The following is a 15,521-nucleotide window of genomic DNA, read 5'->3' on the forward strand; positions in this document are numbered from 1 at the left end:
TCTCCCCAGAGCATATGGACCTTCTTCATTGAGAACAGTATTTCTCACAGGGCACTGGTGGCATTGTTCTATCACTTTGTTCAAACAGTTCATAAGAAAAGTGTCAGCGTGCAGTATCGACAATATGGCCTTCATGCTGCTGGGCTTTATTTTCTGTTGCTGGAAGTACCAGGTATGTATATTTGATATGATAGAATAAATATACTTCTGTTTTAAATTTTTACATTGTTTCGAGGCCTTACATTTTGTCTTCTCACTTCTAAAATGGAGTAATAGTAACCCATCTCACAGTTGTTCTGAGGGTTAAATGAGAGTATGTCTATAAAATATATGGCATGTTACAGGTGTTCAAGAAATACCTTTCCCTTGTTTTTTTTTTTTTTTTTTTAAATATGTTGTGTCTATAACCTAATGCAATTAATCTGAGAGAGTTAAAGGCTTGAGGAGGGGAATTATTTCTAAGATACAAGAGCTCCATTCCCACCCACCCCCACCTAGTATAAAAAACTGATACTGCCTGCTCATCTTCTGACTCCCTGTCCAGACTGAGAAAGACTGGGGAGTCATTGTGTTATATATAATCTCTTTCCTATGCATATATGAAAAAATACTTTAAAACCATTCTAATAAAGAAAGCATGAGAATGCTTGATGAAGGAAAGCACAGGAAAGTAGTCTATGAGCATTGTTTTACTTCCTTTATTGTTAGAACACTTAGGTGGCTGTTCCTCCTGTGAGCAGTAAGAATCTCTTCTACCCATCTCAAACCCAAGGCAAGAGAGGATGGTACATAGAGGGGGATATAGCTGGAGAACCTAAAGTTACTGCTTGTCATTTTTTATATTTATTGTCATTTGTATGTTTATATTTATTTATATTTATTGTCATTTATAATAACTGTTAAAGGATGATGATTATCCCATATGATTTGGGGGATGGTAAAAAGACATATAAAGCCTTGGACATTAATTTGTATTATTATTAAAGCTCAAAGGGGCGCCTGGGTGGTTTAGTGGGTTAAGCCTCTGCCTTCGGCTCAGGTCATGATCTCAGGGCCCTGGGATTGAGCCCTGCATCGGGCTCTCTGCTGAACGGGGAATCTGCTTCCCCCTTTCTTTCTTTGCCTGCCTTTCTGCCTACTTGTGATCTCTCTCTCTGTCAAATAAATAAAATCTTTAAAAAAAAAAAAAAAAGCTCCCAATAATGACTTCTGAAGTGAGTTTCTAAAGACTTTCTTCTTGCTAAACAGTATCTCAGTTGTAACTGAGCTGTCTTACAGAAAAGTGGTGGTTTTAGGAACCCACTTTTGTTCTTTTCTTCACTTGTTAGATCCAATTCCTTCTGATTAAGGTGGAAATGTATGCCAAAGTGAAGAGTGTTGTTCATTATAGGCTACTTGCAGCTTTCCAGCAAGTGGTGTTCTTGCCAATTATCTTCTGTTTTTAAATGTTTCTGCATTGTGGTTGCAATGCTTTTGAGATTCAATTTTTAATCACAGTGTGCTCTTTTTCAAGATTGTTTTGGTTATTCTAGGTCCCTTGCATTTCCATGTGAATTAGAGGAGGTGGATGTCAATTTCTCCCAAAAAAGGCTTCTGGGATTTTGACAGTGCACTGAATCCGTAGATCAGTTTAGGGAGTGTTGCCATCTTAACAACATTAAGTCTTTCAAACCATGAACATAGGCTATCTTTCCATTTATTTTGGTTTTCCCTCATCTGTTTCAATATTTTATACTTTCCAATGTACAACTCTTGCGCTTACTCAGTAAAATTTATTCCTAAGTATTTTATTCTTTTCCTTGCTATTGTAGATTAAATTGTTTTCTCAGTTTCATTTTCAGATTGTTTACTGGTAGTGTGTAGAGGTACAAGTTACATTTATTTACTTAATATTTAAGTGTAGTTGATGTACAATGTCACATTAATTTCAGTAATACAATATAGTGATGGAACAAGTCTATATATGAAAAGCCTATACCTTATGCTATGTTCACTCCAAGTGAGGCTATCATGTCACCATTCTATGCTATTACAGTACCATTGGGTATATTTTCTGTGCTGTGCCTTTCATTCCCATGACTTATTCATTCTGTAACTGGAAGCCTTCTATTTCCCCTCCCCCATTTTGCCCATCTCCAATCCCTCAAGCAACTACCAGTTTGTTCTTTGTATTTACTGGTTTGTTTCAGCTTTTTTTGTTTGTTTTACTTTTTTAGTTTTCACATATATGTGAAATCATATATTTGTCTTTCTCTGTCTGATTTATTTCACTTAGCACACTACCCTCTAGGTCAGTCTGTATTGTTGCAAATGGCAAGATCTCATTCTGTTTTGTACCTGAGTAATCCATTTTATATATATGTACCCCATCTTTATCCATTTATCTATCAATGCACACGTGGGCTGCGTCCATCTATTGACTATTGTAAATAATGCTGCAGTAAACATAGGGGTGCATGTAAATTTTTTAATTAGTGCTTTCTTTGGTTAAATACTCAGTAGTGGAATTATTGGATCTTACAGTATTTTAGTTTTTAATTTTTTTAGTAACTTCCATGCTATTTTCTTTCCACAGTGGCTGTACCAACATTCCCACCAACAGTGCATGAGAGTTCCTTTTTCTTCATATCCTTGGATTTGTCATTTCTTGTCTTTTTCTTTTAAGATTTTATTTATTTGTGAGAGAGAGAGAGAGCACGAGCAGGGGATGGGGCAGAGACAAAGGGAGAAGGAGACTCCCCACTGAGCAGGGAGCCTGACTTAGGGCTCCATCATGGACGCTGGGACCATGACTTGAGCCAAAGGCAGATGCTTAACTGAGCCACCCAGGTGCCCCTCTTGTCTTTTTAATTTTAGCCATTGTGATAGGTATGAAGTAATATCATTGTGGTTTTGATTTGTGTTTCCCTGATGATTAGTATTGTTGAGCATCTTTTCAAGTACCTGTTGACAGTTTATGTCTTTTTTGGAAAACTATTCGTGTCCTCTGCCCTTTTTTTAATTAAAGGACTACAATTGACTTTTTTATTACCAATCTTATACTATGAAACCTCACTGAATTCAATTACTGTTTCTATTTCTACAATTACTATTTTATCTTTATCTAATAGGATTATATCTTATGTGAATAGACATAATTTTACTTCTTTTTTACAGTTTAGGTTCCTTGTATTTCTTTTTGTTTCTTTTTTTTGTTTTGTTTTGTTTTTTTTTTAATTTGTCTAGTTGTCCTGATGAGGACCTCCAGTATAGTGCTGAGCAGGAGGTGCACATCTTGTCTTGTTTCTGATCTCAGGAGGAAAACATTGTCTTTTGTTCTTAAGGATGATATTTGCTGTGGGTGTTTTGAGGATCACCTTTAAGACATTGTTACTCCTACTTTGTTGTGTGTTTTATTTTGAAAGGGTATTGAATCTTACTATTTACTTTTCTGTATCTATGAGATGTTCATCTGATTTTGATCCTTATTCCAATTATAGAGTATGGTATTATGATGATTGATTTTCGTGTTAAACTAGTTTTGCATTTCCTTGATCATAGTGTATACTCCTTTTTATGTATTGCCAGATTCTGCTGGCTAATGCTTTATTTATCTATTTATTTATTTATTAGAAATATGGAACATTTTGTGAATTTGTGTGTTATCCTTGCCCAGAGCTATGCTAATATTCTCTGTATTGTTCTAATTTTAGTATATGTGCTCTTGAAGCGCGCACAACTAATATTTTACTGAAGATTTTTGCATCTGTATTCATAAGAGATATTCTTTTTTTTTTTTTTTAAATATAATGTATTATTTGCCCCCGGGGGTACAGGTCTGTGAATCATCAGACTACACATTTCATAGCACTCATCATAGCACATACCCTGCCAATGTCCATAACCCAGCCACCCTATCCTACCCCCCCACCCAGCAGCCCTCAGTTTGTATTGTGAGATTAAGAGTCTCTTATGGTTTTTCTCCCTCCTAATCCCATCTTGTTTCATTTTTTTCCTTCCCTACTGCCCACAGTCCCCCAACTCTGCGTCTCAAGTACCTCATATCATAATTCTATGACTGACTTATTTCGCTCAGTATAATACCCTTTAGTTCCATCTGTGTCGTTGCAAATGGCAGGATTTTGTTTCTTTTGATGGCTGCATAGTATTTCTCTGTGTGTGTGTGTGTGTGTGTGTGTGTGTATCACATCTTTATCCATTCATCTGTTGATGGACATCTAGGTTCTTTCCATAGTTTGGCTATTGTGGACATTGCTGCTATAAACATTCGGGTGCACGTGCCCGATCACTACATTTGTATCTTTGGATCACTTGGATCACTACATTTGTATCTTTAGGGTAAATATCCAGTAGTGCAACTGCTGGGTCATAGGGTAGTTCTATTTTCAATTCTTTGAGGAACCTCCTTACTGTTTTCCAGAGTGGTTGCACCAGTTTGCATTCCTGCCAGTAGTGTAGGAGGGTTCCTCTTTTTCTGCATCCTTGCCAACATCTGTAGTTTCCTGACTTGTTAATTTTAGCCATTTTGACTGGTGTGAGGTGGTATAAATTGGTTTTGGTTTGTATTTCCCTGATGCCGAGTGATGTTGAGCACTTTTTCATGTGTCTCTTGGCCATCTGGATGTCTTCTTTGCAGAAATATCTATTCATGTCTTCTGCCCATTTCTTGATTGGATTATTTGATCTTTGGGTGTTGAGTTTGATAAGTTCTTTATAGATTGTTGGATACTTGCCCTTTATCTGATATGTCATTTGCAAATATCTTCTCCCATTCTGTCAGTTGTCTTTTGGTTTTGTTGAGTGTTTCCTTTGCTGTGCAAAAACTTTTGATCTAGAAGCAGTTCCAGTAGTTCATTTTTGCCCTTGCTTCCCTTGCCTTTGGCAACGTTATTAGGAAGAAGTTGCTGTAGCTGACATCGAAGAGGTTGCTGCCTGTGTTCTTCTCCAGGATTTTGATGGAATCCTTTCTCACATTGAGGTCTTTCATCTATTTTGAGTCTATTTTTGTGTGTGGTGTAAAGAAATGGTCAAGTTTCATTTTTCTGCATGTGGCTATCAAGTTTTCCCAACACCATGTTGAAGAGACTGTCTTTTTTCCATTGGAGAAAATTTTGGAAAAAATTAGAAAGAATTTTCCTGCTTTGTTGAAGATTAGTTGATGGATTCTGGGCTCTGTTCTGTTCCACTGATCTATGTGTCTGTTTTTGTGCCAGTACCATACTGTCTTGATGATTACAGCTTTGTAATAGAGCTTAAAGTCTGGAATTGTGAGGCTACCAGTTTTGTTTTTCTTTTTCAACATCCTCTGGCTATTGGGAGAGTCTTTTCTGTTTCCATGTAGATTTTAAGATTATTTGTTCCTTTTCTGAAAAATATTGATGGTATTTTGGTAGGTATTGCATTAAGTGTGTAGATTGCTTTAGGTAATATAGGTTTTTTCACAATATTTGTTCTTCTAATCTATAAGCATGGAACATTTTTCCATTTCTTTGTGTCTTCCTCAGTTTCTTTCATGAGTGCTTTATAGTTTTCTGAGTACAGATACTTTGCCTCTTTGGTTAGGTTTATTCCTAGGTATCTTAATGGTTTTGGGTGCAGTTGTAAGTGGGATCAACTCCTTTATTTCTCTTTCTTCTTTCTTATTGTTGGTGTAAAGAAAAGCAACTGATTTCTGTGCATTGATTTTATATCCTGACACTTTACTGACTTCATGTATGGGTTCTAGCAGATTTGGAGTAGAGTCTTTTGGGTTTCCCACATAAAGTATCATATCATCTGCAGAGAATGAGAGTTTGACTTCTTCTTTGCCGATTCAGATGCCTTTATTTCTTTTTTTTATCTGATTGCTGAGCCTAGGACTTCTAGTATTATGTTGAATAGCAGTGCTGATAGTAGACATCCCTGCCATGTTCTTGACCGTAGGGGCAAAGCTCTCAGTTTTTCCCCACTGAACATGATATTTGCTGTGGGTTTTTCATAGATGGCCTTGATGATATTGAGGTATGCACTCTCCCTACACTGTGAAGAGTTTTGATCAAGAAAAGATGCTGTACTTTGTCAAATGCTTTTCAGCATATATTGAGTATCATATGGTTCTTGTTCTTTCTTTTATTAATGTATCACATTCATTGATTTGCAGATGTTGAACCAACTTTGCAGCCCAGGAATAAATCCCACTTGGTTGTGCTGAATAATACTTTTAATGTACTGTTGGATCCTATTGGCTAGTATTTTGGTGTTAATTTTTGCATCCATGTTCATCAGGGATATTGGTCTGTAATTCTCCTTTTTGATGGTGTGTCTGGTTTTGGGATCAAGGTAATGCTGGCTTCATAAAATGAGTTTGGAAGTTTTCCTTCCATTTCTATTTTTTGGAATAGTTTCAGGAGAATAGGTATTAATTGTTCCTTAAATGTTTGGTAGAATTCTCCCAGGAAGCCATCTGGCTCTGGGCTCTTGCTTGTTGGGACATTTTTGATGACTCCTTCAATTACCTTACTGGTTATGTGTGTGTTCATGTTTTCTATTTCTTCCTGGTTCAGTTTTGATAGTTTATATGTCTCTAGGATTGCATCCATTTCTTCCAGATTGTCAAATTTGCTGGCGTGTAGTTGCTCGTAATATGTTCTTATAATTGTTTGTATTTCTTTGGTATTGGTTATGACCTCTCCTCTTTCATTCATGATTATATTAATTTGGGCCCTTTCTTTTTTCTTTTTGATAAGTCTGGCCAGGGGTTTATCAATCTTATTAATTCTTTCAAAGAACCAGCTTCTAGTTTCATTGATTTGTACTACTGTTCTTTTCGTTTCTATTTCATTGATTTCTTCTCTGATCTTTGTGATTTCTCTTCTCTTGCTGGGTTTAGGCTTTCTTTGCTCTTCTTTCTCTAGCTCCTTTAGGTGTAGGGTAAGTTGTGTACTTGAGACCTTTCTTGTTTCTTGAGAAAGTCTTGTATTGCTATATTATTTCTTCTCAGGACTGCCTTTGCTGTGTCCCAAGGATTTTGAACAGTTGTGTTTTCATTTTCATTTGTTCCATGAATTTTTAAAATTCTGATTTAATTTCCTAGTTTACCCATTCATTCTTTAGTAGGATGCCCTTTAACCTCCATGTATTTGAATTATTTCCAACTTTCCTCTTGTGATTGAATTCTAGTTTCATTCAGAGCATTGTAGTCTCAAAATATGCAGGGAATAATCCTAGTGTTTTGGTATGGGTTGAGACCTGATTTGTGACCCAGGATGTGATCTATTGTGGAGAATGTTCCATGTGCACTAGAGAAGAATGTGTATTCTATTGCTTTGGAATGGAGTGTTCTACGTATATCTGTGATGTCCATCTGGTCCATGTATCATTGAAAGCCTTTATTTCCTTGTTGATCTTTTGCTTAGATGATCTGTCCATTTCAGTGAGGGGAGTATTAAAGTCCCCTACTATTATTGCATTATTGTTGATGTGTTTCTTTGATGTTGTTTTTAAATGGTTTATATAGTTGGCTGCTCCCATGTCAGGGGCATAGATATATAAAATTGTTAGATCTTCTTGTTGGACAGACCCTTTGAGTATGATACAGTGTCTTTGATATAGTCTTTGGCTTAAAATCTAATTTATCTGATAAAAGGATTGCCAGCCCAGCTTTCTTTTGATGTGCATTAGCATGGTAAATTGTTTTCCACCTCTTCACTTTAAATTTGGAGGTGTCTTTGGGTCTAAAATGAGTTTCTCAGGGGTGCCTGGGTGGCTCAGTGGGTTAAAGCCTCTGCCTTTGGTTCAGGTCATGATCCCAGGGTCCTGGAATCGAGCCCCGCATAGGACTTTCTGCTCAGCAGAGAGTCTGCTCCCCCCTCTCTCTCTGCCTGCCTCTCTGCCTACTTGTGATCTCTGGCTATCAAATAAATAAAATCTCTAGTTTCTCAGAGACAGCTTATCAGTGAGTCTTTTTTTTTTCCCCATTCTGATACCCTATGTCTTTTGATTGGGGGATTTAGCCTATTTACATTCAGGGTAGCTATTGAAAGATATGAATTTAGTGCCATTGTATTGCCTGTAAGGTGGCTGTTACTGTATATTGTCTCTGTTCCTTTGTGGTCTGTTACTTTTAGACTCTTTCTTTGCTTAGAGGACCCCTTTCAATATTTCCTATAGAACTGGTTTGGAGTTTGCAAATTATTTTAGTTATTGTTTCTCTTACAAGCTTTTTATCCCTCCTTCTATTTAAATTACAGCCTAACTGGATATAGTATTCTTGGCTGCATATTTTTCTCATTTAGTGCTCTGAGTATATCCTGCCAGTCCTTTCTGGCCTGCCAGGTCTCTGAGGATAAGTCTGCTGCCAATCTAATATTTCTACAGTTGTATGTTACAGACCTCTTGTCCCGAGCTGCTTTCAGGATTTTTCTCTTTGTCACTAATGCTTGTAAGTTTTACTATTAGGTGATGGGGTGTGCACCTATTCTTACTGGTTTGGAGAGGGGTTCTCTGCACCTCTTGGATTTTGATGTTTGTTCCTTTGCCATATTTGGGAAATTCTCTATATAATAATTTACTCCAATATACCATCTGCCCCCCTCTCTTTCTTCTTCTGGAATCCCAGGTATTCTAATATATTTTCGTCTTATGGTATCACTTATCTCTCGAATTCTCCTCTCGTGGTCCAGTAGTTGTTTGTCTCTCTATTGCTCAGCTTCTTTATTCGTCTTTTGGTCTTCTATATCACTAATTCTCTCTTCTGCCTCATTTATCCTAACAGTAAAAGCCTCCATTTTTTAGGTTGTGTACTTAAGACCTTTCTTGAGTTTCACATCATTAATTGCTTTTTTTATTTCAACTTGGTCATTTTAGTACTTTTATTTCTCCAGAAAGGGATTTTTTTTTCTCTAGAAGGGGATTTTCTAATATCTTCCATGCTTTTTTTCAAGCCCAGCCTTGATAATCATCATTCTGAACTCTAGTTCTGACATATTATTAATGTCCATATTGATTAGGTCTCTAGCCATTGGTACCGCCTCTTGTTCTTTTTCTTCTGTTGAGTTTTTCTGCCTTGTCATTTTATCCAGATAAGAATAAATGAATGAGAGAACAAGATACTAAAAGCGTGGCAAAGACCCAGAAAAATATATGCCAACCAAATCAGAAGAGACCCAAAACCGGGGGGAGAAGAAAGGGAGAAAAAATAAATAATAAGAAAATATATATATGTTAGAGAGGTGAATAGAACAGAGCCACCCACTTGATTTGGGGTGTATTCTCATCTCTTAGAAGAAACTACCTCCCCAAATTTTAGACAAGGAAAAACATATATATACAAAAATAAAGGTGAACATGATGAAGGGATAGAATATGACTGTAAAGATGAAAATTTAAAAAGATTCTAAAAAGAATTGATAAGATAAGAAGTTGGTTGGAAAAAAAAAGTGCAGAGAATGTGATCAGGCTGGAGAATAGAACAAAGGCATGTGCTAGATTCTAGGGTATATTTCCATCTGTTAGAAGAAATCGTATCCCAAAATTTTAAAAAAGAAAAAAACCCTATATGTGTACAAAAAATAAGGTTAAATACAATGAAGGGATAATATATGACTATAATAATGAAAATTTTAAAGCTTTTTTTAAAAGTATTGATAAAATAGTTAAAAATGTTAAAAGAGGAAAATTTAAAAAATTGAGTAAGAAAAAAATAACATTTGAAAAGTTGAACTTTGCAAGACTAAAGGGTCATGGGAAAAAAGCTACCGAGTTCTTTGTGTTGCTTTCCCCTAGCTCTGGAGTTCCAGAGTTCTCATTGATTGGTGAACTTGGTCTGAGCTGGTTGTTCTTGCTGATCTTCTGGGGGAGGGACCTGTTGCAGTGATTCTCAAATGTCTTTGCCTGAGGCAGAATTGCACCACCCTTGCCAGGGGCCAGGCTAAGTAATCTGATTGGGTTCACTGTTGGTAGCTTTTATTTCCTGAATGATTGTCATACAACTCTGGAGGAGGGGAATGAGGATGGCTTCCTCCAAATCTCCAGCCTGTAGGAGCTGAGAGCTCAGGGCCCCACTCCTCAGTGTGCCCTCAGAGAAAAGCATTCAATCCCTCCTGTCTCCCTGGTCTCTGGCTGCACTCCTGTCTTACCCAGCCTGTGGCCGTGTGTTTCTGTCTCTGGTACACAGCCCCCTTTGGAGTTTCCAAACACACCAGGTTCCTACATCGTGCTCCTGCACTGCTCCTCCCGGAGGAGGAAACGGGGGCGGGGGCGGGGGTTTCTCCAGGTCTGCCACTTGTGGGGTCACTGCTTGAAGAGCAGTGTCCCAACTGTGCTTGGATCACGGTTTTAGGTAACCCCGAGGTGAGAGCGCACTCCTTAGCTCCGTCCCTGTAGCTGGCTTTCCTGCTCCAATACCTAGGAACTCTGCCACACTCAGACACCCCCGGTCTTTCTGTAACCCCTTGGGTCCTGAGACCACACTATCCCCGTGAGGGCTCCACCCCCCACTTAGCGTCTGGAGCAATATCCCTCAGTGGAGCAGACTTCTAAAAGTTCCAATTTTGTGTTCTGCTGCTCTACCACTGCTGGGAGCCAGCCCCTCCCCCTGCGATCTGTCTTGTTGCTTTGGATTCACTTTTCCACGTGTCCTGCCTTCCAGAAAGTGGTCTATGTTCTGTTACTAGAATTGCTGCTCTTCTCTTCTATCTCCTATTGAGTGTGTAGGTATTCAGAATGGTTTGATAACTATCTAGCTGAACTCCTAGGACTGATGATATTTTAGTCTCCTACTCCTCCACCATCTTCCCGCCTCCTCAAGAGACACTCTTCTTTTTGATAAGCCTTTGTCTAGTTTGGGTTTCAGGATAATATCACACATAGAATGAGTTGGGTAGTGTTCTTGCCTTTTTTATATTTTGGAAGTTTGTGAAGACAGGATTGTTTTTCTGCCTTAAATTTTTGGTAGAATCAATAATGAAGTCATCTGGGCCTGGAGTTTTCTTTGAGAAAAATTTTTTTGTAAAATCTATAGTGATATGTTGTTTGCGTTCAGGTCTGATTGGTAATTTGTATATTTTTGTTGTTTTCCTTAGTCTAGAGGTTTATTAATTGTATTGGTCATTTCAGAGAACCCACTTCTGATGTTATTGATTATATTATGTATTATATTATGTATTCTTGGGACACCTGGGTGTCTCAGTCAGTTAAGCATCTGACTTGTGGTTTCAGCTCAGGTCATGGTCTGAGGGTCATGAGGTCAAGCCCCATGTGAGTCTCTGAGCTCAGCATGGAGTCTGCTTGAGAGATTCTTTCTCTCCCTCTCCCTCCTCTCTGCCTCTCTCCTGCTTATGAGTGCACACATGCATGCTCTCTGTCTTTCATATATGAATAAAATAAAATCTTTAAAAAAGATTACTTTAGGGTAGCCTACCCTATACACTAATGAATGAATCCTTAACAAATTTTTATTGCAGGGACGCCTGGGTGGCTCAGTTGGTTAAGCCGCTGCCTTCGGCTTGGGTCATGATTCCAGGGTCCTGGGATCGAGTCCCGCGTTGGGCTCCTTGCTGGGCGGGGAGCCTGCTTCTCTCCTCGCTGCCTCTGCCTGCCTCTCTGCCTGCTTGTGTGTACTCTCTATCTCTGGCAAATAAATAAAATCTTTAAAAAAAAAAAATTTGTATTGCATATAGTATCATAGTCATATTCAAAAATCGGTTTTAGAAACATTGTTACATTATTGTTTCTTTTCAAATAGTGTTTAAGTATATTTTGATAAGCAGTTATTCCTGGATTAACTTGATCCTTTTGAGGCTTGTTTAAAGTTTTGTTGGAGTAGAGATAAGGTAGCCTTTACTCTAGAGCTAGTTTAGCCCTACTCTTAAGGTGTGTTTCTTTCCAAAGAGGCTACTAAATGCTCTAGGTGTCTACGTTTCCAGCACTGGCTGGCCAGAACTCAAATATTTCTCAACCCTGTATAAGTTAGAAAAGCTATTCATCTTCTAGCTCCTTGGAAATTGTTCTTTGCTTACTTTCATAAAATTTTACCCTCTGTGGACATAGCTTATATTTAGCCCTATGGAGATCTCTGAAGCTCTTTTTCTGTATAGTTTCTGCTTCTCCAATACCCTGCTCCTTAAACTCCAGCTACCCTTGCCTTCCTGACTCTAATTTCTGTATTCTCAACTTAGAAACACTGTCATAATGTATTTGGGTTCACCATTTTCTGCTGTTGTCCAAAAATTACCTCAAAACACAAAACTGGGGCAATTTTAGGATTTACCTAATTTGTTTTTGTTTCCTCAGACACTGTGTTTCTATGCTACCTATTGCTCCATGTCTGTAAAATAGTTATTTTATACATTTTTGTCCAGTTACATAGTTTTTGGCCGCATGACAGGTATAAAACTCAATTACTCCCTGGTCAGGTGTGAATATCTTATTTATTTCTGATCAGCACGATTTCTCATCTCCTGATGCTGAAGTTGAATGGTATTTATTTGCTAAAGGGTCATTGTTTGTTTAGAGTTAATGATAAGCTCATTTTTACTTATTAATTTTTCATCTGTTGTTATAGACCTATCTCAAGACAATTAAATCTAACCCATCTACTCTTTATTCTTTATAAATAGGCAGTGTAGCCAATCAAGTGTTCCACCAAGTGATGTTTGACAAATGTATTCAGATTCTAAAGAAGAGCTGGCCTCAGGAATCTAACTTGAATCGGAAAAGAAAGAAAGAGCAGCCTAAGAATTCTGAGGCAAATCCAAGAGGGAATAGGAAAAGAGGAAAGCCACCTAGGAAAGAAGATATTGAGGTAAGAAGTAAATGTAATAATAAAACATACCTGTATCAACACAAGATTGTGATTTAAGAATTAACTTTTTTTTTCTTAAGATTTTATTTATTTATTTGACAGAGAGAGAGAGCACAAGTAGGCAGGGAGGCAGGCAGAGAGTGGGGGGGGAAGGAAGTAGGCTCCCTGCTGAGCAGAGATGCGGGGCTCAATCCCAGGACCCTGAGACCATGACCTGAGCAGAACGCAGAGGCTTAACCCACTGAGCCACCCAGGCACCCCAATGATTAACTTTATATTAAAATATGGTTTTGGGGGGGCGCCTGGGTGGCTCAGAGGGTTAAGCCTCTGCGTTCAGCTCGGGTCATGGTCTCAGGTTTCTGCGATCAAGCCCCTCATTGAGCTCTCTGCTCAGCAGGGAGCCTACTTCCCTTTCTCTCTCTGCCTACTTGTGCTCTCACTCTCTCTGTCAAATAAAAATATACACACACACACACACATATATATGTATGTATGTATGTATATATGTATATATATATATATTATGGTTTTGGGCATCATGATTATAACCAAATGATCCCAAAGTATCATCAGCTATCCAGTATTCCAGTATGACCTTAAGTTGTTTCATGCTTTGTATACTACTGAGAATACGTTTCTGCCTTGTCATCTTTCCAACCTCCCCATAATCTTTCACCAGATTTATTCCCAGGTATGCTTGGCAACATCCCAACAGATTTATTTGCCACATTATCTTACCGTCATTAAAGAGGAGGATTGAAGTATCTGAGGACTCATGTCTGTAAGAGTGTAATGGAATAATATTAATTCTAAATTCTTGTGTGATGACTTGGTAGGACGGTGGATGTTCTTTGACATGAAAACTTATAAGAAACAAAAGGATTCCCATTGACACAAAAATACAGAGCTAGAAACTACTCTGCAGTCATCTAGTCCAATGATTTATTTTTCTGGCTTTGGAGACAGAGCAGTTAAGGGACCTGATCAGGGTCATATCACCTCTGCAATTCAGCAATCACGTGGAGTGTAACTGGACTTGGATTTGAGTACATTAAAAACCATGGGACAAAGTGTTAGGCATTACTATGCAGCAGGTGAAGCAGGCATCACCTATACATATCTTTATAATCTAGGTGGATGAAATAGAAGAACAGGAAGATGAAGAAAGTATTTGTTTTTCTGCTCGAGACCTTTGTCAAATTCGAAATACCATCTTTCACCTTTTGAAGAATTTTTTAAGGCTGCTGTCTAAATTTTCTCTGAAAGAAAAGCCACAGTGCATACAGAATTGCATAGAAGTAAGTGAGAATTCCAAAAAACCTTGGGGCAACCTCAAAGGGCAGAGATGATAGCTAATACTTAATAAGTAGGAAAAATCAGCTGTCTTCTTTGTATCTGTTTTCCAGGTCTTTGTTGCATTAACTAATTTTGAACCAGTTCATCATGAATTTCATGTGACCCAGGCCAGGTGAGCCACTAATTCTTCCAATGCTAAAATTTTGCTCTAGCAAAAGTATAAATGCCATATTATCCTAACTGGCACACAAGAAGAATTTATTCATTTGGATGTGGTTTATTACAGGGTTACAGAAGATTCAGAATAATATTGTGTCCATTAATTAATCTTTTGCCTTTTTTCTTTAGAAACCTTAACCAAGTAAAATATGTACCAGAACTAGCCTATCATGGATTGTATTTGCTATGCTCCCCCATTCATGGAGAAGGAGATAAGGTAAAGGAGAAAAAGATTTAATTTAATTACTATTTGAATTGAAAGCATCTGAATCATATAATGGAAAAACATTGGCAGCATTTGGTGTAATTGCCATTTTAATTTACCAAGTCATTTTCATGATCTTACGTCATTTTTGGCAAAAAAAGCATCACTGTTTCTGTTTGCTACCTGTTTTTCATAACCAAACTGGTATTCAAATACTTGCAGGGTATGGCAAATTACTGTTAGGTTTCATACAAAAAATGGTTCCAGTGTGAATTAGATAGGAAGAACACGGAATAGAATGTCACTTTTAGAGAAACAGTCACCAGATTGTTCTCAAAAGAACAGAGAGTCGTGGAATTTTCAAGTTTTCCTTGGCAAGTTTCATGTGTGCTTCAGTATTTCTATTAGTGTTTATATCATTTCAGTTGAGAATTCTATAGAAATATCACTGGTTATCATTCCTAGTCAATATTTATATATGGATTTTCCTCACTAAGAGAGTATCACTATCTAAACTTTGGAGTCAGGGTTGTTCAAGCATTATGGTATTACTAGACTTGGATGTGATTAATAAAACAAGATTTTACAAGAAATGTAATAGAACAAGGTCCTATGACTTTCGGTGTCTGTGCTACACTTAATTTCCAGGGTGAGTCCCTGGAAAGTGAGTCCCTACTTAAGAAGTAGGTTCAAAGATGGTGACTAACATAACACAATAAAAATTTTAAAAAATAAAATAAAATAAAGTCAATTAGTCTTTGGGGAACAAAAAAAAAAAAAAGAAGAGGAAGAGGAAGAAGTAGGTTGAGGGCACCTGGGTAGCTCCACTGACTCTTCTTTTTGGCTCAGGTTGTGATCTCAGGGTTTTGGAATCAAGCCCCACATTGGGCTTGGCATTCAGCATGGAGTCTGGTCGTCCCTTTCCCTCTCCTCTTCCTCTCTCTCTCTTTCTCATAAAGAAATAGGTTCGGGACTTTGGGCCAGATTGTGTACAGCAGTGGTTGAATTCTGGCTCCACCT

The 15,521-nt window shown here is 37.8% G+C and overlaps 1 protein-coding gene and 1 non-coding gene across 3 annotated transcripts in view; one reads left to right on the forward strand and one right to left on the reverse strand.

Annotated features, from left to right (window-relative positions):
* Positions 1-15,521, forward strand: part of NCAPD3 (non-SMC condensin II complex subunit D3) — a 70,290-nt gene that overhangs the window by 4,172 nt on the left and 50,597 nt on the right. For both annotated transcript variants that reach the window (XM_045080327.1, XM_013062140.2), the window contains exons 3-7: positions 10-172; positions 12,597-12,781; positions 13,915-14,079; positions 14,188-14,249; positions 14,426-14,513. In XM_045080327.1, coding sequence (XP_044936262.1) covers positions 10-172; positions 12,597-12,781; positions 13,915-14,079; positions 14,188-14,249; positions 14,426-14,513 — 663 coding nt within the window. The remainder of the gene's footprint in view (positions 1-9; positions 173-12,596; positions 12,782-13,914; positions 14,080-14,187; positions 14,250-14,425; positions 14,514-15,521) is intronic.
* On the reverse strand, positions 3,611-3,712 carry LOC123392213. The gene has a single exon (XR_006606920.1). It is a non-coding gene; the product is annotated as a U6 spliceosomal RNA (small nuclear RNA).

The sequence above is a fragment of the Mustela putorius genome, unplaced genomic scaffold, assembly GCF_011764305.1.
Source record: "Mustela putorius furo isolate JIRA1106 unplaced genomic scaffold, ASM1176430v1.1 tig00000460_pilon_pilon_pilon, whole genome shotgun sequence".
Taxonomy (NCBI): Eukaryota; Metazoa; Chordata; class Mammalia; order Carnivora; family Mustelidae; genus Mustela; species Mustela putorius.